Raw genomic sequence first — 26,510 nt, 5'->3', positions numbered from 1 at the left:
TCCAGCTCATGTTTGCTTGGCCCTGCTAGTGAAATTTTTTTCCAAAACTATGTACTTATATGGCTTGGAAGTTTCCACTGTGCTTTGCATCATCGTATTGGAAGCACCACCCAAAACCAAGTGAAGTTTTAAAGGTAGACACCCCCATTATCCGGAGCGGAAACTAAGGCTCAGAGAGGCTTCGTGTTTTTTCTCAACTTGTAAAGAGAGTAGTAGAGAAGCCAGGACTAGCACCAAAATCTCTGGCTTACAGACTCAGGCTTTTCCCTCAACAGCATGTCTGTATCCGTCACGGGAAACCCAGTTTGCTCCCTTTGGATGGCCTGATAGAAAAATCTCCCTTACAGAAAAATCTCACCTTGCGGCTTCCATCAGTGGATTTGTAGGTTAAGATGTAGTTTTCAATCTCTGCTCTGGGAGGCTGCCAGGAGATCAAGGCACTTTGTCTGGTGACTTCACTGGCCGTCAGGTTTGCAGGAGGGTCCAGGACTATAAAGAAGAGAAAATGCCAGGACTACCTTCCTCTCCAGCTCCTTTCCGTTTGATTCCAGGTATCAGGTATTTATCTGCCCACCTACATGGTCTCTGGGCTGCTTACATGCTGACCCCAGTTCTAGCTTGGACAGGAGCAGAAGACGATCAGTCAGTGTCATGATCATTCCTGCACCTATTTCCCCCTCTAACCTGGGCCTCTGGGCCCAGGTGTGTCATCTTCCAATCTGACCTATGTCTGAAATCATGACCTAAATAAATCTGCATGTCTGTGAGTTCACTCTTGAACTTGCATCATCATCCCCACAACTATACCTTTGTCTCCTGTTCTGGCCATGATTGCACCCAGCCAGTGTCTCCCAGATATCAAGCCCTTTCATATGCATCCAGTTTTTTCTGGGCCAGATCCATTTCCAATACTGGCCTCTCTTGGCCTGGTTCTACTGCTGTCAGCCAGACCCAGGATGAAAGCAGAAAATAGACATGTGCCTGCTGCCCGAGAGCTGCAGCTCACTGGCATTTGGGCAGCAGTCAACTGAGATACAAACAGCTCATAGCTGCGCTGTCCAAAGCCTCTAGACTCTAATTTAGTCCACCACATGGGGACGGATAATTTTCAGGATCTGCGAAAGCATCTAGGGATGCTGGATATGTAGCCAACCATGTACTCACGGGTAGAGAAGTTGGTGCTGATGGTACCACTGGTGAGAGGTCCACTGGTGGCATACATAGTGACAGTATAGTGGGTGCTGGGAAGCAGGCCAACGAGCTGGAATCCCTCACTGCCTCCGTCAACCAGGATGGTCTCTCCAGCAACTGAAATCACATGAACACGGGTAAGAGCTGACTAAGGCGATTCCACCTGGGAAAAGCTTATCAAATCCAAAGACATTTCATAAAGATTCAATATTGAAGGATTGTGGAAGACATCTTTTAAAGGCTATTCAGCTTAGCATTGGATTCCACACAAGCATCTCCTCTCATCATGTTTTGCATCTCGATTGAGAAACATATTCCTTATTTGGAAGCCAAATTGTCTTTTCCATGACTTCACTCAAGCCGCTGGGGTTACAAAGAAAAGCTGAAGCCTCTGTCTCCATGGCTCCTTCCCCCCCCACCACAGCTTCGAATCAAGCCCTCTCTTCTAGGCTGAGAAAATTTATCCCCAACCACCATTACATGTATGTGGCAGCTCCAAATCTGTTGACTTCTTGCACCCATGGGCAGAGCTCTGCATTTATTTCTACCGTATTTTGCCTTGTCAATTGAGTTTTGGACCACTGTTTCAGTTTATTGAACTATATTTGAATTTGGATTCTATTGATCACAGTTAAAAAAAATATCTGAGCACAGTTGACACACAATGGTGCATTATTTTCAAGTATGCAACGTAGTGATTCAACTTCTGCATACATTATGCTACGCTCAGCACAAGCATAGCTACTCTCGGTCACCGTATCACAGTATCAGTGAGTACCCAGATTTATTTTATATACAAATGTGATAAGCGTGTCTTCTCTGTATTCATTCATGCTGTCAATAAAACTTCACTAGAGGGGCGCCTGGGTAGCTCAGTTGGTTAAGTGTCTGACTTTGGCTCAGGTCATGATCTCACAGTTCGTGGGTTCCAGCCCCACGTTGTGTTCTGTGCTGACAGCTCAGAGCCTGGAGCCTGCTTCGGATTCCCTCTGTCTCTCTGCCCCTCCCCACTCGCGCTCTGTCTGTCTCTCAAAAAATAAATACATGTTAAAAACAAAAATAAAAACAACTATTCACTAGAGCAGGGCCAAGCCCTTTCTTGTGTCTTTAGAATACTCCCAGGTCACTCAGCATTTAAGAAAGTTTACAAAACAATTCTCCAAACTAGGTGGGGGTTTCAAGTTCCTTGTGGTCTAAAGGCGTAGAAGGCATGCAAACAAGTTAAAATCCACACCAGCTCTTTGGAAGAACATACATAATGACTCTAACTTTTTAGTTTCCTCATTTGCAACATGCTGCCGGCGGTCGCTGTTCCAGCCACCTCAAACCATGGCAGTTCTCAGAAGTCCTCCTGTCCTCTCAGACCTCTACAAATGCACTCAGGCTGCTCTCTTTTCTCGGCATTCCTTTTCCTATACAATCCTTCTCTAACTTTACCTGAGATCAGCTTGGTTTTTTGCCCCTTCAACACCCTCACTCCCAATCAGCGATCCATCTGTTTTGTGATTGCCTGTGTCATGACAGTGCTCACATTGGGTTGTACCCAGGTATTGGTTTCATCCTCACCAGAGTGAGGTCTGCGAAGAGAACTCATGCTCTGTCTCTGAATCCTTGCAGCCTTGGTGAGTGCGTGGCTCGTGGGAGGACATCAAAAGTATTTGTTGCACGAACGGAGGTTAATTGGTATGAGGGAAGCATGTACTTTTTTTTTTTTTTTTTAACATCTGTTTATTTTTGAGAGAGAGAGAGACAGACTGTGAGCAGGGAGGGGCAGAGAGAGGGAGACACAGAATCTGAAGCAGGCTCCAGGCTCCGAGCTGTCAGCAGAGCTGAACCGCGAGATTATGACCTGAGCCGAAGTTGGACACTTATCAGACTGAGCCACCCAGGCGCCCCTGGAATCATGTACTTTGTATCTGTGAGCGGGTGGGTCTATCTACCTTGGGGGAATATTGGAAGCTTTGGCAGAGGAGATAGTGTTGAAACTGACTTAAAGAATGTGTGTGTCTAAGCAGACAAGTAGGGAGGGAATTTCTTGGTAGAGGAAATGACACATGCAAATGCATGGCGGTTTGGGAAGGCATGGTGAGAGTTAAGAAACGCAGGCCCATGGCATGCAGGAAGGGGTGGCAGGAGTTGACACGGATCGCACATGCACATAGCGGGGTTCTGGTGGAGTTATAGTCATGATATTCGTTCCTTGAGGAGGGTCATCCAATCAGCTACAGTTCTAACTCCAAATATGATCCATCATGTATTTTTCCATCTAAGTGATAAGTGGGTTTTTCTTTCTTTTTTTTTTTTCCTTAAATTAATGTATATTTTTAATGTAATTATTTTTTAAACATTTAACAGAGTTCTTTTTTTTTCACTCTTAACCATATTTTATTTTATTTTATTTTATTTTTTTTTCAATATATGAAATTTATTGTCAAATTGATAAGTGGGTTTTTCTAATACCTTACTGAAATCCAAGTGTGTTAGCAGATTGGCCAGTTTAAAAAAAAAAAAAAAAAGGGACCTAAAGTGGTTCTGGTAAAACTTTTAGTGAACCTGTACTTGTATGCTATATCCACTAATTCTTTTCCCAATTTATTTAATAGCCTGTTTTGGCTTTTATTTTCCCAAGCTTTGACCATCTGTTTACTTTGCAGCTTACAAAAACTGGCTTCCTCTGTCATTTTTGAAAATCAAGACATCTGCTTATCTTTTGTCTTCTGGTATCTTTGTTCTCTGGATTCCCGGGTATAACCCACAAGAATTCTGTGATCACATGTATAATTTGGTCAGGCAAGTAATTTTCCTAGGCCTAGACACTTGAATCACTCAACACTATTTTGCTTTGGGCTTCTCTATTCAACTTCAAATAATGTAAGGTGAACAAGCATGGTAAGAAGACATTGAAACTCAAGATTTCATGCTGGATCAACCTTTTGGGTTGGATATGGGTAGACAAGACTAAAGCAACAGGAGGTTGCTAGGCCTGGATCCTTTGTCACCTGTTTCCATGTATTATCTGCTCCGTGCGTGGTGCTTTAGTGGTTTTCTCGCTCTGTAAATATCTAGAAAAGTCTGCGTTCCAGCCCATAGCATTTGGGGCCATGTCTTAGCTCAGTTCTGAGCTTTGTCTTCCAAGTGCTATTGCTCTGTTTTTTGTATTTGCCTTTGTTTATGTGCCCTCCTTGTACATTTCAGATTCGGCCCTTCTGCATTCCCATAGTTGGTGCTGTTTGCAGAGTTTGGGGACATCTTGAGAGCTTGAGAGTAAAAGTAAAGCAGGAAAACTTCTAATATGTTCCTCAGCTTGATAAAATGTCCTTTAAAAAACAAAAACCGTCATACTAGCCTTCAGCCCCAGTCCCCACCCTTCCCACCTGCCTGATGCACAGGCCTGTAGACATTCACCTGCAAAGTGTGTGAGAACAATGACATAGTTCTCCACTTCACCCACTGGTGCCTTCCACTGCAGTAGGGCTTCTGTTGGAGTGATGTTGGTGGCGATCAGATCCACAGGGTTGTCCATGGCTGAAATGGAACCGGAGAATATCAGGTGAACGTAGGAGGCACTGCAGCAAACTATCTCCTGCAGCTTCACCCATCACGCACGTCTGCGGCTGTGCCATACAAAATGATGAAGTGAGTGGAGACCTCTTTCCTTTCTCCCCTTCTGATCTCCTCCTCTTCTCCCCTTCGTCCTTCCTCCCAAGTACCCAGTTTTGCCCTGATTGGTCTCGGGTCTTCCTTTTAATGTATTCATTAACTTCTTACATACGGAGCACTGTCAGGTGCTATGGGGGATTCTGAGGTATGGCTGTTGTGCTTTAGACATTTAAACGTAGAGGGAGAAACTCAGAACATATAGGAATTGTTATATTCCTTTAGTTAATGAGACAATTTGTTTCCCAGGCTATTTGCACTTTCACAAATACAAGGGGCATGCCTTGTGGAACGACCTCTGTTGACGAACTTCGGAAAGTATGGTGGGAGTTCCATGAGGTCAAGGAGTAGCGTCAGTGCCTGGAACTTACAAGGTACACAATAAATGGTCGTGGAATGACTGAATGGGACTCAGGTTGCCTCTAAAGCCACATATGATGATTGCTTTACCACAGACTTCCTCTGTATTGAGTTCTGGGTATCCTTTTTGTGGCATAGAGTCAAGGGGATTCTTCCAGGCTAAAGGCCAGTGGTGCCTGTTGGGGGGAACAGAGTTTGCTCATCATGGGACCGTGTGCCTATTCTTATTTGCCCATGTTCTATGCATATGTTTCTTACTATGCTTCCCTTCCATAAGGTTGGGATTTATTTCAGAAATGGAGGTTAGTAGAATAGTTTAAGTATCAACTCAACCCAAGTATCATGTAATTTACTTCTGGGGACCAAGATGTGCTGTTGACCCCTAACTGCAGGTTTCTATAGCTTGCCCGTATTCCTCATTTGAAAGCAACAACTGTGAACTTTTGTTCAGTTTTAATATCTCAACTGCATCCATCATCTGTGTCTTCAGCAAGTTCTTCCAATGCAACCTTATGAGAAGAGACAAGAGGAAAAGTCTTGGGAGACTACAGTTAGCTTGATCCCTCTGAGATTAAGTGTGAGATCCTAAAGGAGTACTCATTTCTCCCAATTGCAAAATCATAGACCTTACATTAAAACAACAAGATAAGATATTTTTGTGGGTCATCTGGTTGTCGGGAGTTCCCAATAGCTCTGCTTGAACCTAAAGGAGGGTGGTTTGGGTTGGTACACTACTGAATATCTGCTTTACAGATACTTGCTGCTTATAACCACAAACCCAAGATGAGGTGTTTTGACCCAAGTTGCTGCTTTCTTTTACCCTAGGGGGTAGGAGGCTCTTGAAATTCATTTTCTTGTTCTCAAAGAGAAAGAGCCTAATTTCTTTACTATGAATTTCTAAGACTTTCAGGAAGGTGAGAGGGGGCTTCTTTTGACTCATTGGGCATCACTTTGGGTCAATATTTCTTGATGCTTTAATGGTCACAGATAATTTGATGGAAAGGAAATACTGGACCAAAAATATTGCTGGGTTATCTGTAGTCACAGGCCTGTGAGGAGACTAGGGAAGATGAGAATACCCTGTGGTGTCTTTTAGAAGAATAATTTCTTGAGGTTCTGAACATTCTGAAGGAACGTTTCTAGGCCATTACTTTACAGATGTTTCTGGGCCTGTGAGTGTATCTACAAAAGCAGTGAGAAATTCCAAGTTACCTTTCCCTCGTTCAGGAAATGCCATTCTCTGAGGAAATTAAGCAGCCTCAGGAAAGCCGGCTGTTCTAACGAGGCAGGTTGGATGTTTTCCCACGTGCTGTGGGAATAATAGCTTCACTGGAAGGTTAGATCTGGGGTCTGGGGACAGAAAACTTTGTCCCCTCTGGTGACTTCTACAGCAAATCTTTCCTAGTTCGGCATGGTGGGCTGACTGAGAAGGAGGAGCAGTGGAGCTGTTGCGGGAGCCCTGTTCTCAGGTGCATCCAAAGGGCTCACTTTCCAAAGGAAGGCCACCACCTTTTGAGCATAAAGCAATAGCAAATGCAGCCACTTGGTGGCTTCTGGCCACAGAGGATGAAGAGTTTCAGGACCCTATGGGTTATTACTGATATAATCAACTTTTCCTTCTCTGAGGTAAAATTTACTTGACTGAGTCTTTTAAAAAATTAAATGTAAGGGACGCCTGGGGGAGCTCAGTCAGTTGGGCGTCTGACTTCGGCTCAGGTCTGATCTCACCGTTCATGAATTTGAGCCCCGCATCGGGCTCTGTGCTGACAGCTCAGAGCCTGGAGCTTGCTTCAGATTCTGTGTGTGTGTCTCTCTCTGACCCTCCCCCCTCCTTTCACTCTCTCTCTCTCTCAAAAATAAGTAAACATTAAAAAAAATTTCTTTTAATTAGATGTGATGATTCAGATGTCTGTTCTGGAATTCACTTTCATCATGCGTCTTTAAAAGGTCACCTTTCTTACTGGAAATTCCATGAAAATTTCTGACCCAAATCAATAAGGTCTAAACTTCCAGTATTAGGAATATCAGTGGGGAGAGAAATTGCAAATTGCTTTGCATAACACAGTGAGTCAGAGGGACACCCAAGAATGGAGCCTCTGAGCCCAGGACCAGTGCCCTCTGTATTAGCCAGAACAACTCTACTGTTTGCCTCTTCTGTCTGTTGTGGGTCCTCAGCCAGCATCCTGACTTGGCTCATGACAGGGAGACATGCCTACCTGTGTGAATGAGGGTGCAGACGCGCTCACTCTCCTCTCTGCCCCGCACACTGTTGAGACTTATTTCATATTCAGTGGCTGGATACAACTTGGTGATGGTGAATTCTGTCACCGTGTTGGGCACCACTGAGCTGTCCAGCCGTCCCACTAAGGAAGAGCAGAAGCCACTGTTAAAGTTCAGCAGATGCTTCAACACAGCTCATGGTATAGTCTATCTACATAGAAGCTTCTGGCAGCACTTTGTCATGAAGCACAGATGGGTGCAAAGCTCAGCGCTTGGTGGGGAAAGAAGAGAAGTGGTTCATGGACTGGAAATATTGGAGCTTGAGGAGAGCTTGTATGCTGGTCCCACCTCCTCATTTTATAGGTTCCTTGGAACAACAACAACAACAACGACAACAAAGTGGTTTATTTAGTTTTCTAACAAGCTGGTCTTCTTAAGGCAGTCTAACAGGCATGGACTGTGAAGAGGGGTCTATGCAGCCCGGAGACAGGGTAGTCTGGAAAACTCTCCCACCGCCTCCTCGGAAGTGGGCATGCCCTCTACTTTGTTAACAATGTGCCATGCACAGCAGGAACTGGCAGGGTGAAGGTCTGTGCCAACTTTTTCTGACTCCCGACTTGGCTGGAGTGGTAGAAATAGGACCACCATCACTGTGGCTCCCTCTAAGGCTCCATCTGGCTCAGCCGAGTCTTTAGGAATCCCCCCAGGCTTCTAGTCTTGGACTAGTCTCTCGGGAAAGTGCACATGACCCTGGATCTTGGCAGATTTTTTGGGGGGGTTGTTTCTCGCTAGACTGCCTAGATAATGGTGACCAGTTACCATGATTTGCTCTGCTGGTTGAGGGCCTGGTTTCTGGGTGAATATAGTCCAGCCGTGTGTGAGAGGAGTTGGTGAGTTCAGGGTTTCTTGCCTGCTCCTCCTTAACCCACTCTCATTGTGAAGGAGCGCGCTACAGAGAGGGGGAGAATGCGGGCAGGGGTGATATCCTCTGGGATATGTATTTCTCCCAGAGCAGTCGTCACTCAGCACCAAATCCCATCCATTTGTGAGAAATCAAGTGACTTTATTACCTTGTGTTGGCCGATACGATACTCGGTAGTAATCAAATGATGCAACAGGAGGGCTCCAGGAGACCATAACTGAGTCCTTGGTCACATTGCTAACTGTGATGTCTTTGGGGGGATCAATTCCTACAAGGACCCGTGTGTTTGTGGGAAAAAGACAGAAAAGCACAGTGTGAGAAAGCAATTCTTATCCTTGGTTTCTTGTGGACCAAGAGCTAATAGTGTCGCAGGGACAGACAAGCCCTTTGTACTAGGGCATCCTTAAAGCCATGCTTAGGCCCAAGTTTGAAATGAAAAGTCATAGGTATGGCTAAAGCCATGTTCATGGAGAATATTTTAACAACATTAGGTCGAACTGGCAAGCTCTGTGCTGTGCAGCAACTGTTAGCTGTGTCAAGGCCAACTGGAACTTTCCTTTAAGTTCATATGTTTTCTTTTGAACTGGGAGTAACATAGTCATTTTCCCTAGAGCAGCTTCTCTTAGACAAACCCAACTCTGTTTCTCTTAGTTTTTAGCAGCCACCTATGGTTCAGTTTGGAAAAACTGCCTATTGACTGTAGAGGGATTTCAGAGCACGAGTCCAGAACAAATCCACTTTCTGAAACTGTATTTCATTTGTACTGGGTACCTCATTTTTTTGACTACTGGAGGACTGCAGGGTCGAAACCAGCTGGGTGCTTAATGTACTTGTCCAGTTAGTGGGTTCTTGTCATTATATAGGAAACCACCCAAATACACATGTCCTCAGCCACATGCATACTCATATCTGGGATTACATTTGAAAATGATGAGATGAATTTGATCCAATAGTCTCACAGTGCCTATGTTTTCCAAACAACATGCAAACCAACCCCACTCTCTGAGTACCAGGTTCCTACATGGCCGCATGCTAGTGCTCGTCCCACATAATTTTGAGGAAGCATCATTTGTACGAGTGACCTTACTGAGCAGTCAAGAGATGGAGTTTCCTTTTGAAGGTTAACTCTCTTCAGGCTGGTAGCGTGAGAACCTCTGGACCAATGCATTCAAGCCCTGGCCTCCTCAAGACATTGAGTCTGTCCTACCTTCCCAATGGAAGCTTCCCATCTTATACATTTTATGCAGCCCTGGAAGAGGTGGCTCTTTCAGAACAGCTCACAGACCCTCTCTAGCCAAGTGAGGCAGGCCCCTACTTCTTGGGTGTTTCTCTTTGTAAATTTCATTGACTTGTTAAAGACCTCTGTAGGAACCCCCCTCACCACCTGCTGTTGAGCCCTCCCACCTCACCTGTGGTGATGGAGCCCACAATGGGTTCAGAGGTCACTGTGCCATGGACTGCCACCAGGTTCACGATGTACTCGGTGGCTGGCTGCAGACCCATCAGGACAGTGTGCCTCTTGGTAGCTTCCAGGGAGATCTCTGTCATCTCTTCCTCTTCATCCCGAGGGCTGTAGTTCAGAATGAGTCTGTCTGCTGGAGGGGATGGGTCACTCCAGGTTATGTTTACGCTGGAGGAGGTCACGTGAGAAAAGTGCAAATGGGAGATGGGGCGGAAGCCTGCAAAGCAGAGAAGATGATGGTTCTGAAACACACGCGAGGTGGTGGGACCACTGGGCTAGGAGAGCCCTCTGACTGAAGGGATCTGCTTTCCTTATCAATTAGGAGGGATCTGCTTTCCTTATCAATTACGACTGTACCTTCACCTGCTGACTCAGAGCTTACAGCCCCTCACTCTCTAGTCCTGTCCATCTCCTTTCTCCAAGCCTTATACTGAAAAATGAATGCCCTCAGCAGGGTAACACCTCATAATACTTCTTCCTAATACCCAGGGTTTAAAATCTTTGTCCTGGGAGAAATTTAACATGATCCCATGGATCCTCTGAATGCCCACTGATTTAGTGCAGATGGGGAAAGATGAACAGAATCAATCCCTATGTCCAGGTTTTAGAAAACCAGATACAAATTTTCAGGCACGTAGGTAGCCTTGCTCCTCTCTCCCCTTTACTTCCAACCATTCCGTCTTGATGTATTTGTTAATTTCTCCTCGATCTCTTCTTTCTCTACCCACATTCCTCCTTCTCTAAACAAAATGGAGGCGTTGGAAGAGTAGGCTACTTGGATGACTTTCTCATACTAAGATCCATTGATCCCTGAGCCCAGCTAGGATGTCTGCTACCCTGGTACCTGTGAAGGCATCCACGGTGGATTCGAAGCTTTGCTGCCGACCCCTCTCAGCAGTGATTGAAATGATGTACTCTGCCCCAGGCTCTAGATCTGTCAGTGTGTATGAGGTTCTGTCCTTGGGCACAGTGACTTCTGAGGCGATCCCGGAGGACGGGGTAAATGTAATTCGGTAGTGGTCAATGGGGCCGTTGGCCTTGGTCCAGATGAGGGAGATGGAGGTTTCCGAGGAGGCTGTCACCATGAGGTCTCGGGGACTATCGAGTTCTGTGAATCAACATAAGTGGCCTGTTTTACACAAGTTCCATACAAGGGCCAGTATTTATTGGAATTGGACCTCCCTGTGGATTTCTAACCTATAAACAGGCCTGCTGACCATGAGGATTAGCTTGTCATTGCTGACAATTCTGTCACATTTTGTTAAGCACCTTCACTTTGAAAGATGGCCAAGGGCTTGGTATATAGATGGACAATCTGCATAAAGGTATTAATAGCTCCAACACCATAGGAATACATCCACCTCTGGGACATACCTCTGGGACAAAGCTGGCTGTTGATTATCAAGCTTTCCATATTCATTTTCTTCCAGCCTTTCTCAGCAATCCAACCAGGGTAAAATAGGAGTCACCATCAAGTAGGGATATGACATTCCTGGCAATAGTAGCTACCCCTGTTCCTGAGGCCATTGTGACTGATCTGGCCATGGGTGTACAGGTAATTAGGTTTGATAACTCCTGGGGACCTGTGTCCTTGTGGTTCTCTTAGAGAGGTTGTCTATGTTGGAATGAGCCTTGGAGCAGGGATTGGCTCAAAATCCCCACCCCATGCCAGCTGCCTGTACCTAAAGTTCCAGAGTGATTTTGAAATTTACCCAGAATTTGGAAGCAAATATGCCAGATGCTGAGTGGCAAGGGTCTCAAGTGGAATTTTCCATTGCCCTTAGCTTTAACGGGTTGTTTCCAAGTCTAAACCTTTATCCCTATGACCTTTCTGAGGGCTTCTGTCATCCATGGTGAGGGACATCACATTCTGCCTGCTCTGAGGTATTATATTAGAAAGACTTGCTATGACACCAACTGATTTCGAATTTTCCACCTCTGGGGGCAGCCCACCAGACCATGGGAGACCATGCACAGATCTGTGGGGAAGTGAGTGAGACTATCCTGCATATTGATAGCAGAGGTTAGGCACAGAGATCAACGATCTGCAGGTAGATGTTGTTCCTAGGCTGATAACTGTCATCCAGGGGCCTGTTCATCAGGGGGCATTGCCTTCTGACCGGCCCTTGCCAGGACAAGCAAGCCACAAGCCTCCGTGGCTTCTCAGGCTTGCACAGCATCCTGGTCTGCTTCTGTAGCAGTCCTACTCACCAGTCCTGGCATTCATGGTGGCTGGTACACTTTGCTGTGAATTCATGACAGCAGATATTCCAACTCCATACTCCGTGCCAGGCACCAAATCTGTCGGGAGATGCAGAAACAAACATTATTCTGTGTGTGTGTCAGTGGTGGGGAAGGCAGAGAGGAGGGAAGCAAATAAGCTTAGATTCCTGTACAGATCTTATGTTTAGTCCTTCCTGAATCTCCTCCTAATTTTACCTAGTAGGAAATCCCAATTTCAACATTTAGGAAATCCATACCAAGTCAACAGGATGAAGTGCTCCATGCAGCTTCCTTCTTGCTGCTGGTCTCGTCGGGAAGGCAGCAAGGCTGCCCTTGTTAGTGACCTTCAGAAATGTGCTCTCCTTTGGAAGGTCTTCCAAAAGTCCTTAGAGTCTCAAGTTGGTTACGGCTGGTGAAGGGAGTTCTTGTATAAGTTGTGAATTGGAGGAGGGATTGTATGGATATGGGCCTTTAAAGCATTTCTTTTTTTTTTTTTAATTTTTTTTAATGTTCATTTATTTTTGAGAGAGAGACAGAGCATGGGGGTGGGGGGAGGGGCAGAGAGAGAGAGGGAGACATAGAATCTGAAGCAGGCTCCAAGCTCTGAGCTGTCAGCACAGAACCCAACTCAGGGCTTGAGCCCAACGCAGGGCTTGAACCCACAAACCGTGAGATCATGACCTGAGCCAAAGTTGGATGTTTAATCGACTGAGCCACCCAGGTGCCCCTAAAGCATTTCTCGAATGCTGTGAGCACCAATCTGCACCTTTTATAGATAGGGATTGAAACCATATGGGGACTCCGGGATCCCTTCTAGGGAGCAACACTGGATGAATAGGCTACCAGGCCTTTAACATAGGGGCAGGCAGAAGCCTTGCTGCTGTGGGCTCCCTACCACGGTTGTTAATTCAGATGCCAGGGTATTTAAAGTTATGGATTCAATCTTAGATTTGACTTCCAGGGGACTCTGGGAAGATGGAAAAAACGCAAAAACTGTCCAACTAAAGGATATAAACTTTTCTGGGGAAATCCTTTGGGGGATTAATACAAAGAATCACCGGGCGCCTCCCAGGATACCTGCAATTATCTGGGGTGTCTCCCTACTCTCTCCCATATTCATTTTCAGACTAACTGGCTTGACCGGTGTATTAATATCCTATTGCCGCTGTAATATATTACCACAATATCGTGGCTCAAACCAACACAAGTCTATTATTTTATAGTTCAGCATCAGCAGGTCTGAAGTCTAAATGTTTCAGCAGGGTTGCAGCCTCTGGAGGCTCTGGGGGAGAAATTGTTTTTTTGCCTTTCCCACCTTCTAGAGGCTTCCTGCCTCCCTTGGCTTGTGGCTCCTTAATCCATCTTCAAAGCCAACAGCATAGCATTTTCATATCTGTTTTTCTTTCTGACCTCTGTGTCCCTTGCCCCATCTTCTACTCTGATTCTGATCTCCCTGTATCTCTCTTATAAGAACCCTTGTTCTTATATTGGCCCCACTGAGATAACCTAATCACACCTACAATTTCCTTTTTGTCATGTAGGTTGACAGAGTCACATGCTCCTGGGATTAGAATGTAGACATCTTTAGGGTCCATTATTCTAGCATCAAACTAGCACAAACTCACCCTCATTTACTAGAAGTGGGATTGTAGAAAAATACAAAAAGATCAAACTATCACCTGTGGGGTCCCCCATGATGAGCCTGAGTCCTTCTGGTAGGCATTTTGGTGGGGGGGGGGGGCGGCAATCTGTGTGGGGCCACAAGAGCCATGGCTGATGATCATGTTATTCTACATTTATATAACATTTGTTCTTTTCAAAATACCTGGATGTGTTTTGACCCTCAGCACAACCTTGTGAGGATGGTGGGATGGGGAGTCTTTTCTCCATCTGCATTAGTCTCTTGTGGCCGCCATGACAAATGATGACAAGGGGTGGCTTACAACAACAGAAATGGAATCTACCACAGTTCTAGAGTCTAGAGGGCCCAAAACAAGGTGCTGGGGGAGGGGCAGTGCTCCTTCCCAAGGGGGAACTAAGGGGAACATCTTTCCTTGCCTCTTCCAGCTTTAGGTGGTTGCTGCCCATGTTGGGCATTCTGCTCCAGGCTCTGCCTCATAGTGTCTCAGTCTGCTCGGCTTGCTACCACAAACTGCCACGGGCTGGGTGGTTTAAACCACATTTAGTTCTCACAGTTCTGGAGACTGAGAAGTCCAAGATCAAGGCACCAACAGATTTGACATTGGGAGAGACCTCACTTCCTGGTTCATAGATGGCCGTCACCTCTCTGTGTTTCCATTCAGTGGAAGGAACAAGAGAACTCTCTGGGGTCTCTTTTACAAGGGCACCAATCCCATTCATGAGGGCTACTTGCTCATGCCCTAATCACCTCCCAAAGTCCCTATCTGCTAATATCACACTGGGAATGAGGTTTCCAACACATGACTTTTGGGGGACGCAAAACATTCCGTCTGTAACACGTGGCATTCTCCCTGTGTGTCTGTGTCTTCTCCCCTTCTTATGAAGGCACTTTGCACATTGGATTTAGGGCCCACCCTAATCTGTTATGACCTCATTTTAATTTGGTTCCCTCTGTAAAGACCCTATTTCCAAATAAGGTCGTATTCACAGGTTCCAGTTAGACATGAACTGGGGGTGGGGGGTAGGGGGTGGGGAGGGGGGACACCATTCAAACCAGTACACCATCAAGTTATGAAAAGAAACTAAGGCAAAGAGTAAGTGTATGGCCAGCTGGAGAGGACACTCAGACTTCTGGCCTCAGGGATTCGGGACTTTTAGGAGAACTGGAATGTCCCACCCCTCCCCCAATGTCATCCCTTCCCCTGAGCAGCTGTGACTTCCCCGGGCTTCCTGAGGTAATAGGAATGACTTTGACAGGAAATGCATTGAGCAACCTTTCCTTAACAAATGGTTTGGTTTAATGAAGGAGAACGCTGCATGGTAGCCAGAGGGCTGTGCATCCCCTCGTCAGTAGAGCTTTAGTCCAGCCCAAAGCAATAAATGTCCCCATGCTTGAGTAAGACAGTACCTACCAGGCCTTACCAACCAGGCTCCCTCGAAGGAGTGTATGAGAGCCAGCCCTCTTTTCCCTTTCTCAGACCAGCTCCAGCCCACTTCTTAACCCTTCATTCTTTCTTCCTCTGAAGTGTCGACACCAGTGGAGGTAAAGTTTGAAGAGTGACAGACTTTGAGGTCTGCCAAACTTATGTTACCATTCATTCTCTGCCACTTTCTACCTGCATCACTTTGATACTTAGTATCTTTGAGCTTCAGTTTCTGTAGAATGGGAAACCTGGTGGTATTCATCTCGAACGGTGGCCGTGAGGATTAAGTGCAGGATGGTGCCTGGCCCATGGCAATAGTAGCTGGTTTTATTATTACCTCACTCGGAGAACTATTCCAGGACCTTGAGTCCTTTTTTGTGTGTCCCAGGTAGGTAGAGGCTAGTCCTGGGCACACCTGTTGTCAGTTTGCTGGGGCTTAGCCTGTTAGCTCTGATGAAACAAGCGATTCTGGAAGTCCAGCTGTCAGCGAGGAGCTGGCCCCTGGCTGGGAGGAGTACCTGCCGCTAGATTGAGTGGGTGATTGCGACGCCCCCGGAAACGTTGGAAGCACACATCTATCTCCGTCAATATGTTCGGCGAGTCCCAGGTACATCCTTGGTTGGAGAAATTAAGTTACCTTTGGAACATAAACTACTTTTCTTAGGCATCTGATTGAAACCTTCAATTGCCTATAATGAAGTAGAAATTCTCTGACGTAGATGAAGGGTGACAGATCGAGGGAGTAAGACAGAAATTATATGTTGCCGAACGGATCTAACATGTAACGTTTTCATCTGAGTTTCTTATTTATGAAGCTTAAATGAAATGTTCAATAATTTACAACGGAATCGTCTTTTCCCAGAAAAACTGCAGAGCAGAATTTAAAGTACTCTCGTCCCAGGCTTTCTGTCTAGGGGATGGGAAAGTGGGACTCGTTTATAGGTTCCTGCCTGCTGCTTTCTTTTGATTTTCTGCAGCTTTCTTCCTGTGCTACAAGTGAATTGTTGCTCTTTGCCAGCAGGTAAAATACAGTTCTGCTGGAAAAGAAAATGTGTATCCGAGGCGTATCCAGCACACTTATACATCAGGACTCTGCGGACTCCTAGGGATTTCTCACTTTTTAAAGACCCCATTGCTCTCTATCAATGCTCTCTTTATCTTTCCATCCACCTCCTGAAAATGGTGGCATTTGAATGGCTCTGTTCCCTTTTCTTCACAACAGCTCAGAAAATTCATCCCATGGGAAACCACCACTCTCCATGCCTTTGTTTGGCTTGGAGGTTGATGCTTTTCTCAACTCTTTCACTGCATACCCATTCTTCGCTGAACTCCCAAAGGCATGCAGTTCATTCACTCGCCAAACATTATTGAGGGCCTCCTCTGTGCCAGGCACAGGGTTGGGTACTGGGGATATCAGGGTGAGCCGAATGGACATCACCCTTGCCCTCAGTGATATAAAAGAAATCCGTACTGAAGGAGGAAAGTATTTATTGAGCACCCACAATACATTAAGCACTGAGCTTCATGCAGTGGAGAATCTAGAAGAACAATGAAAAAGAAAGGGAGGGAAGAAATGAGGCCTAAAAATTAAGGCAAGTTTTTTGAGGGTCTGATGGTCAAGAGTACTCCTACTAGCTGTAGGTTCTTAGAGATTTGTACCTGTTACCTCACTTAATCCCCCTGCGGCTCTGCTGGGAAGGCATTACTGATGAGCAAAAAGAGGCTCCGAGAAGTCCATTCCTTGACTAAGGTCATAAAGCTAATATACAATAAAACTGGCTTTGGAACTCAAGTCCTTTGTTTTTTCCTGCCATGTCCTAGCATGGCCCCTGTCCCTATGAGAGGAGGGTCCCTATCCTCCAGAGGAGTGGACTAGCTGATTGGAATTTCAGTAATTGGGCACTACACTGTGGGCTTGCTAACTAAGGAAACCATTTCAGAGGGCGGACAGGATCAGCATGCCTGTAGTGACCAAGGGAAGCTTTCTAGAAGAGGGACTTGAGTTGAACCTTGAAAGCTAGCCAAGATTAGGAAACGTCGAGGGAAGGGGATATGGAATTCTCTGGTGGGCAGGATGGGGCACGCGAGCAGGAAGAGATTAATTAAGGGCTGAAGAGCGAGAGGAATGAGCACATTGTCCCCTGCAGCGCAAGGGCCGTGGGTGATGAACGTAGAATGACTCACTTCCCTCTGTTTAGGAAACCTATTCTTCCAGCGTCCTGCTGCTAGGAGGGAAGTCATGGGGAGAAGCAGGCCCAAGAAGCTGAGATTGCTACCTCTTACCAGCAAAACCATGAATGACATCTGGGATCTGCAGGCTTGGTCGGGTTCAGGCAGATCCATAGAAATGGGGACCCTTTCCATCTCTAAATCCCTGGTCTCATGTCCTGAGTACTGTGAAGCTCAAGTCTACCAAACTGGGTGAGGGATTTGGTTGGCCCTAGTGCATTCACAGGACACCTGCTCTCAAAGGGAGGGGCAGATTGAGGACCCTGTGCCCAAGGAGTTTGCAGACCATCTCTCAGTTTTTACAACAATGATGTTATTATGTTGTTACTGTTAGTTTTCATGTTGGTCTCCTCACTAGACCCTTAGGTCTTGAGTTAAGGGATTTGACTTTTTTTTTTATATTTTAAAGTTTTTTAAATGTGTTTTTAATTTATTTTGAGAAAGGAAGAGAGAGAGAAAGAATGCACACATGTAAGCAAGGGAGGGGAAGAGAGAGAGGGAGAGAGAGAGAGAAAGAGAGAATTCCAAGCAGATTCTGTGCTGTCACTGTAGAGCCCTACGTGGGGCTGGATCCCATGACCGTGAGATTATGATCTGAGCCGAAATCATGAGTCAAGTGCTTAACTGACTGACCCACCCAGGTGCCCCTTGATTTTTTATATTTTAATTCAGAATGTAGCATAGTGGAAGAAATATGTGATGCACGGAAGCAGCATAGCAAGGGTGACAGGAATGCTGGAAAGACCTATGAGGGCATACCTGAACTGGGTTTTGAAGGATCAGAGGTATCTGGGCCGAGAAAGGCCATTGCGGGCAGAACGAATAACACAGGCAACAGCCGATCTGGTAAAATAACTCACGAAAACCAGGGATCTAATGGAGGGCCCCTCATAAGGAAGAGTTCCAACAGTGGAATTTGGGTACTAGAGATTTATAGATGGGAAATAATTGGAGAGAGACAGAGGATCTCCCGGGAACCCCTGAAATCACACCAGATGGGCAACATCTACTTTTTACTATCATGGAGGTCTAAGCTCCCAGGCTCCCCATCCTTATCATCTTGGGTTACGGTGGATGCTTCTCCAGGGTTCCCTGAATGAATCAGGTTTTGGAGGACATCTACCAATTTTTTGAGTGTGGACGACGTTCAAGCATCAAGAGAAGCAGTCAATCCCATGCTGACTTTAAGGGAAAGTATGACCCCGCAAACCTGTATTAAAAAATAATAATACTAACGAATATTCTAGAATGCAGCTCTCTTGTTGCCAGTGAGATTAATGATAAACATGGCCCATCACCCCCTGTCCCGCAGGAACATCGTATCTCTGGGTCTTTACTGTAAATAGGTGCTCCCTGCTGAAGAAGCCAAAGCAGAAGACGAAAAGTTCCCACCTGGCTTTCTCCTGGTTCCTTCGCCCCAGTCCTTTAACACAAATAAGGGCACAGACGCCCTTATGTGCCAGCTCTGTGAGGAGGGAAGCTGTGGAAGCTTCTGGCCATTCCCCCCTCTCCTCCATGTGGGTCTCTGCAGCCCACTCCCCACTTTCTGGCCCCCAGAAGGCAGCACCTTGTTCAGAGGGTGCCTTACCAGAGTGGCCACTTGGGGTCGCTGTGACTTCACCTGAAGGAGGCTGAGAACCATCTGGCCTGGGCCACAGGCCTATTGCCCAACTCCTCCTCAGAAGAGCCTGCCTAGCATTGAAGGTCTGGCCCTGGGTCTGGTGTTTGTGCCCTGGCACATCAGGGAGTGCAGACAGGGTGAAGTGAACATCAAGTGCCTTGGTCAGCACTGTTTTGCCAGCTGGACTTCTCAGGGAGTCTCGGGTTTCTTCACGGAAAATCCTCCTGTGGACATGCACACGGACCTCTGCACCTTCGGGAGCCCACCTTCTCACCACCAGACCCCGTGGGAGCCCGGGGAGGAAAATGTGGGTTTGGGGAGAGGCGTCTGTTCCAAGCCCCCAGAAACCAGCGGCCTCCAAGGTGGCAACTCCCAGACCCAAGTCGTGACGTTGGCCTTGTGCGTGAGTGAATGTATCGTGTGTGGCAGCTGTAGGTCTTCGTCTCCTTGCAATCTTGTGTCGTACCGTGATGTCTGTAGGAATCTTCAAGGGCCTGGGTTTCCTAAGCCCGGGTGCTGATTTTTCTGGTTAGCAGCGTGTGGCCTGGGGACAGAGGTGCTCAGGGCTGTGATGAACTGGCTCTGGGGGCCTGGGTTCGAGCCCAGCGCTCACAGGGCCATAGGGGCCAGCTCCTTTAACCTTTCTCTTGGCCACGGGGCTCCTCAAGTGTGGGCTCCTGTTCATGCGGGAGCACCAGGCAGAAGAGTGTGGACAGCTGAGGACGAACCCCTCTCCCTTCCTGGCAAAACCCTGCAGCCACAGGCCTCTGAGGACAGATATAGAGGAGTCACCTCAGACACAGAGCGGTGTTTATCATTTGCATTGGGTGGAGGCAGGGTTTTGTGACCGAATTCCAGTCAAGGAATGAGAATCTCCTTCTTTTCCCACCGTCTCCCACATTTTCTGTCTTCCCTTCCTCCTTCCAGAGTTTTCTTTAGGGTTTATGGTTTCTCATCGCTGCCGAGAAAACAGTGGTGCGCGTCCTTGGTAAGTGCTGCCTGTCTAACCGAGAGGTACCTTGATGCGCCTGTGAAATACATAACTCTCAGCACCCCTTTGGGACTCCAGGTATGGTACATAGGCCAAGCACACATCATCCCGGCCGAGAGGCTGAGCCTAAAAAACTGATCATTAAGGACACAGAAACCACCAGAGCAGAGGAAAAAAAATCATTGCAGACACTGAGTCTGTTGTTCAGAAACAAGTTCATACTCCAGAGGGAATTCACTGGGCATTGCCTGTGGAGAATAATGGAAAAGAAATGTCTGGCATTTTGTGCCCGGGCCTGGCCTCTGTGTTGCAAAGGGAGAGGCATGTGTGGGGGAAGGCTCTGCCAGGGGCCGCTTGCCGCGAGCCCTCTGCGTGACTCAGAGGCCCAGAGAGTCAGCCAGGGCCTGTGTCCCACAGCGCAGGGGTGATCGGTGGCTGTGAAGACGAGGGCTTCAGCAGGGAATAGCAAACACAGATGCCACGGGACGTCAGGGCTTAGAGTCAGCCGTGAGAAGAACGGGGGTGTGAACTTGTACTGGGGAGAGAGGCCAGGCTACTGTGCACCCAGTCTGAGCTTTGTGGGGATTAAAAACCATACCAGATCGAATGGCTGTTGAATGTTCACTATGAGCCCGTCTCCATCCCAGGTGCTTGTATACGCGGATATATATGATCTCATTTAACCCTCCCAACAACCCCGCGAGAAAGATGTGATGTCCTTCAGACCAGGGAACTGAAGCCTGCGAAATTGAAGAAATTTGCCCCAAATGCACATCCCTGAAGTCAGTCTCAAACCAAAGCGGGCAACTTCAGAAGCCATGCTCTGAATGAGCACCTCTCACAAATCACCTGGGGGTCTTCTAGAACGTAGACGCTGATTTAGTAGATGTGGTGGCGGGGGGGGAGAGGGCTGTAAAAGCTCCTGGGGTGACGACTTGTGGCTGGTGCCCACACCACACTGTGAGAAGCGTGGTCTCCGCTCTGTGCCATGCCCATTACAGGAAGTCCTAAACCGTTAGCTCACTGACCTCCTCCCGCTCCTCCCCCTGCCCCCCTCATCCCTCACCATCATCAGCCACGTACGGAGTTTGCTATGTTAAAAATACTACTTTACATTCATTAAATATATGATCTCATTAAAGCCTCATCATGGCACAGTGACGTAAGCGATGTTATTCCCATTTTACAGAAGACAAAACAGAGGCTTAGGCAGATTAAGTCAGTTGTCCCAAATCACACTGGAAGTGGTCGTGCCTGGATGCAGGATCCAAAGTCCTGGCTCCTAACATGTTCCACAGAACAAAGCATTCAAATAAACCTGGGGCAAGAGGCAAAGGGACCTTGTGCTAAGAGTCTCCATTACGATTTTTTTCTTTCTCTTTTGTATTTATTTTTATTTTTACTTTTTAAATTATTTTAATGAGAGAGGGAGTGTGGGAAGCGCAGAGGAAGAGGGAGAGAGAGAATCTTAAGCAGGCTCCACGCTCAGCACGGAGCCCAATGCGGGCGGGGCTCAATCTCTTGACCATGAGATCATGACCTGAACGAAAATCAAGAGTCAGATGCTCAAGTGACTGAGCCACTCAGGCACCCCTTCGGGGTCTTTTTTAAAAATGGAGATATAATTGACATATGACATTCTATTAGTTTCAGGTGTACAACATAACAATTCGATATTGGCATACGAAATGATAACCACGGTAAGTCTAGTTAACATCCATCACCACGAATAGTTATAATTTTTTTTCTAGTGATGAGAATTTTTAAGATCTACTTTCTTAGCAGCTTTCAAATATATGACAGAGTTTATTAACTACAGTCATCCCCATGACTTACTTATTTTATAGCTGGAAGTTTGTATCTTTGACCATTTTCACCCATTTTGCCCACCTCCCCTCCATCCCCCACGCCGGTCAACCCTCAGTCTGTTCTCTGTGACTATGTGCTCCACAGTTGTTCTTGACTAGGAGGTAGGACATGTGGGGATGTGCAGAGTTGGAAGTTTCTACCTTCTCTTTCTGGCCAGGGAGGAATTGCCTCAGGTGAGCCCGAAATGCCCTTCCCACCTGTGGCCGGGGTCTTGCTTTATACGTGCAAATAAACAACTTGTTTGGAATGAGAAAACAAAACAAAACAAAACTCAGACCTTGGAGGCTGAAAAACTTTCCTTTTTAGTGTCCAAGTTGGGGGGTGAGGGAAAAAACACAAGTATCTAGAGCTGGGATCAAACTTCTGCCTCATTTTGCCTTCCCTCCTTTCAAGTCCGTCCTTCTCTTCCCCCAGATACCACAGGAAGAGAGCCAACAACCCTTGTAATTTGCATCTCAGCAAGTACAGACATACTTGATTTCCTTACATGCCTATAATTCCTTCTTAAATCACATAAAGCTATTTGCCTTTATAAATCTCCCCAGCAGCGAGCTCCCTGGGATAATTACGTGGAATATATATTTACAGTTTTATTTCATAAGCTCGACTCTAACCAAAAAATGGACATCGCTAAGCCCACTCCTCAATAATAATTTCTCCGTTCCTTATAAGTCTACAGCATTTACATTTTGACTGTCCTTTACTTTTAAGTTCTTTAGTACAAGCAGCCATGAGATGGAAGGCTTTCGACAAGTGTCAGAAGAGCTGCCTTGGAGCCACAGCTGTGCCTCTTGGGAGCTCTGCGAGCGTGGGCAAGTTTCCAGACTCTCTGGGCCTCAGTTTCCTCATCCAGAAAATGGGGATGGTGACATCTGTCACGAGGTTATGGTGAAGAGTAAATAAGCTATAACTATGGGGAGGTGCCTGGAATAAGATAGATGATCAATGAATGCAGAATCTTCTTTCCCAGGCCTGGGAAATAATAACTAGGACGTGACTGGATGCCTCTCTATCTCTCTCAGGATTTTATGGCGTATCCTCCATCTGAACAACTAGCCATCGTTTTTGTAAATTGCTAATTGCCAAATCAGCCTGCGGCTCTAGGCAAGGGAGGGGGGCTGCACTTGGACTCAGTTCCCTCCTGCATCATTTCAGTTTTTTTGTTTTGCTTAATCTTTGTGAATGTCTCCTTCTCTCTGTGGAGGCCTTTACACCAGCTGGCGTGTTCCTGCTATGTTTAATTCACCCCCATTAACCTGCTTGGTCAGCAGATCTTTCCATCTCCTTGCTGTGCTTCGAGGAGTGCGTCTGTCTGGAAAAAGCATTTATTATATTTACTTTAACTGGACTCATTTTGCAAGGCGGTCTGGGATTTCGGTTCGGGAGGAAAACAGCTTTGATTATACTGCCCTTGTTTACTGTATGCACTCTTTGCTATGTATCCCTTATCTACTAAGATGGCAAGTGCTTTTGCAGGAAGCCAAGACACAAGTTAAATAAAGTCTCGGTGAGCTCACTGGTAGCCCCTGGGTGGCCGCTTTGCACAGTCTCCTTCACCTGAAAACCATGCCCCACATTTCCAGTCATCTACCTTTCAGTGCAGTCCAGTGGGCGGGTTTTCCTGGATGGGTGTGTCTAAGGTCCCAGGAGGAGCATTGGCTAGGGCCCACATCCCCAGGGGGACAGGGAGTGCTCCCCAGCCAAGTGTCATGGTGATTTAGGGTGCTGACTTAGTCCACACTGTCATCCTCTCGCCCTCTGATTGCGGCATAGCTCCCTGACCAGTCTCTGCCTCTGGCCTTGCCCTCCTCCCACCCACTGTCCACACAGCAGCTACATCTATGTAGTCATTGTATCACCTTATTTAAAATCCCTCCATGACTCCCCATTGCCCTCAAGAATAAACTCAAACTCTTTATGGGGTGTATAGCATGACTAGGCTCTCCCCTTCTCGAACTGGTCTCTTGTACTCTATGCCCCAGTCATAGTGAATGTTTGCTCTTTTCTTTCTTCTCTTCCTTCCTTCCTTCCTTCCTTCCTTCCTTCCTTCCTTCCCTTCCCTTCCCTTTCTCCCTCCTCTTTCTTCTTTCTTTCCTTCCTTCCTTCCTTCCTTCCTTCCTTCCTTCCTTCCTTCTTTCCCTTCCCTTTCTCCCTCCTCTTCCTTCCTTCCTTCCTTCCTTCCTTCCTTCCTTCCTTGCATCTATCCATCACTTACCTTGGACTTAGACACTTTGCTGGAGTCAATAGTGAGCAAAACCCAGCTGGTCCCCATTCACAGAGCTTTAGATCCAGGGTGGAGACCAACAACAGAATAATGACACCCACAGGGTATAATGATAACCTGAGCAGCACTGTGAGGACAGTGGTCACCAGTGAGAGGAGGCAGCAGGACTGGATAACCTGATCTCACCTGGGGACCATGCAGGCTCCCCAGGAAGTGACAAGTGAACCAAGAGGTAAAAGGGAGGCAGACATAACCGGGTGAAGAGGATGGTGGGAGAGCCTGACAGGTGGTGGGAACAGCATGTCCCAAGCCCTGTGGCAGCAGGGAAAAGGTGTTTGAGGAACTGTCGGACGCAGACCTGTGGTCCTGGAGCACGGGGAGCACCAGGGCACATGGGAGGGCGGGGAGACAGGAGAAGACTGTGGGGAAATCAGGCAGGGCCTGTGGGCCACGTGAAGAGGTCAGGAGAGAACGTGTGAAGGCTACCTGCGGTGGTCTGTACGAGACTTGTAGTAGATTTGGCCAAGTGACAGAAGACGATGGAGGGCAGGAGATGCGCGACAGGGACTTGAGAGAGTAAATGAGTGGGATCTGGGGATGGCAGGGTGGAGCTGGGTGCACTGGGAGGAGAGCGGTGAGGGTGTGGAGTTAGGAACTGATGTGCCCCCGGAGCCAGGGTGTACTCACCTGTGAGGGTGGCTCTGGTGGTTGGACCGATACTCTTGGGGACCAGCATCTCATGGTACTGCTCACCCGCGAGGGTGCTGTACACGACCTTGTACTCCTGGACCTCTGCTTCACTGTTGTCCCACTCCAGATCAAGGCTGGTGGCCGTGTGGGAGCCAACCCGCAGGTTCTTGGGGGCGTCAATCTCTAAAAAGAGTCAGACATCACCAAAATTTGCGTTTGTCACGCATCTTGAACTTTAACACGCTTTGGGGCGAGAGCCCGTAGCTCCTGACCCTCTGCTTCACGGTTTGAGTCAACCCCAGGGCTGGTCTTGAGCTTTTGGCCTGCCAGGTGAGCCACAACAGATTCTATGGGCAGTTTGGAGAATTTTACTTGGGAGTTAGATATCAACACACTTTACGCTTGCCCCATTTCCATTCAGGGAATGTTCTAGAATATTTCCTGAATGGTGGTGGTAGTATTCTAGAAATTTATTTTTGAGACAGAGAGAGACAGAGCATGAACAGGGGAGGGGCAGAGAGAGAGGGAGACACAGAATCTGAAACGGGCTCCAGGCTCTGAGCTGTCAGCACAGAGCCCGACGCGGGGCTCGAACTCACGGACCGTGAAATCATGACCTGAGCCGAAGTCGGACACTTAACCGACCAAGCCATCCGTCTCTCTCTGTCTCAAAAATAAATAAACGTTAAAAAAATTATTAGAAATTTAAAAATGAACCAGTTATCATAAGCTTGACACACTAAGTGAGGGAAAAACCGCAGGAGGAAAAAAAATCAGAGATGGCTTCCAAGTGATTATGACAGAATAGAGTAATAGCAAATTTGGCCACCAAGCTCAAAGGAGACAGTTGACTGCAAGACTTTGAAGTATAAGCTGTCTTCCCTGGGTTTACCTGCATAGATACTGATGAAAGGTTTGTAGGAAATTAAGTATACACCTAGGGGGTGTCATGTAGTGGAAAGAATATAGGATTTGGGGTTAGGCCTCTGAGCCCAGCTCTACCATAGTTAAATCTTTGGTCATGTGAGGTGTCACTGGGCCTTAATGGCCACATCTGTAAAATGGGCTAATAACACCAATATTTCAAGTTGTCCTACAGATAGGACAGTGCATGTGACATGCGTAGCATGGTACCTGGTGCAAAAACAGGTGCCTAAACCCTGGGAGGACCTCCTGTTGCCTCTGAAGTTCGTCCTGAGTTCCAACAACATGGCGCCCCCAATGCTTGCTCTCTGGAGTTCCAAAGACTCCTCTGCAAAGGGAGACCACCAGCACACAATCTCTCCCACAATCCTGGGCGGCTGATTCTCTCTCCCCAGAGACTGGTCATCTCCTCAGGCTAATTTAGGCAAACAACTTGCAGGGTAAGAGGTCATGAAAACTGCCCCTTTAAAAAGTTCTCAATAAGTCTTGTCTTTGAGACTTGAATTTCACTTTGAAGTGGACCAGCTCTTTGTTCTGAGAAAACCTCCAGCAGACTTCTAATTTGCAAATGCCAGGCAAGTATATACCAATTGTTCCTGGGGAAGACAGAGCACTGTGAATCAATCTGAGTGCAGCTGCTCCAGAGTGAGAAGTGTTCTGTTTAGTGATGTAAATTAGGTGAATCTTTTAGCAGATTTATGTCTCTGCAGCTTATTTTTTCTGAGGAATGTTTCCTTACTCAATGTGGAGCTGGCTTGCCGGATTCTGTGCGTTCTTGACATGCTGGGTGTGTTATGTCTCTAGCCTTGGGATGGAGAGAGGAGCTTGGAGAGAGGGGCATATGGGAAGAACATGCTGGATC

At 46.9% G+C, this 26,510-nt stretch overlaps 1 protein-coding gene across 1 annotated transcript in view; it reads right to left on the bottom strand.

Annotated features, from left to right (window-relative positions):
* The window catches only part of TNR (tenascin R), an 83,823-nt gene that overhangs the window by 30,358 nt on the left and 26,955 nt on the right, over nucleotides 1-26,510 (bottom strand). The window contains exons 7-15 of the mRNA XM_047076964.1: nucleotides 24,722-24,907; nucleotides 12,024-12,113; nucleotides 10,657-10,920; nucleotides 9,760-10,029; nucleotides 8,499-8,618; nucleotides 7,425-7,571; nucleotides 4,597-4,716; nucleotides 1,165-1,308; nucleotides 359-489 (exon numbers count right to left, since the gene is read on the bottom strand). Of these exons, the coding sequence (XP_046932920.1) occupies nucleotides 359-489; nucleotides 1,165-1,308; nucleotides 4,597-4,716; nucleotides 7,425-7,571; nucleotides 8,499-8,618; nucleotides 9,760-10,029; nucleotides 10,657-10,920; nucleotides 12,024-12,113; nucleotides 24,722-24,907 (1,472 nt within the window). The remainder of the gene's footprint in view (nucleotides 1-358; nucleotides 490-1,164; nucleotides 1,309-4,596; nucleotides 4,717-7,424; nucleotides 7,572-8,498; nucleotides 8,619-9,759; nucleotides 10,030-10,656; nucleotides 10,921-12,023; nucleotides 12,114-24,721; nucleotides 24,908-26,510) is intronic.

This window comes from Lynx rufus, unplaced genomic scaffold (assembly GCF_022079265.1).
Source record: "Lynx rufus isolate CCGP_SWC_20201006 ecotype Redwood Valley unplaced genomic scaffold, mLynRuf1.p SCAF_15, whole genome shotgun sequence".
NCBI lineage: Eukaryota > Metazoa > Chordata > Mammalia > Carnivora > Felidae > Lynx > Lynx rufus.
The sequence above is the reverse complement of the archived record's forward strand: the minus strand, read 5'-3'. Positions and strand labels throughout refer to the sequence as shown.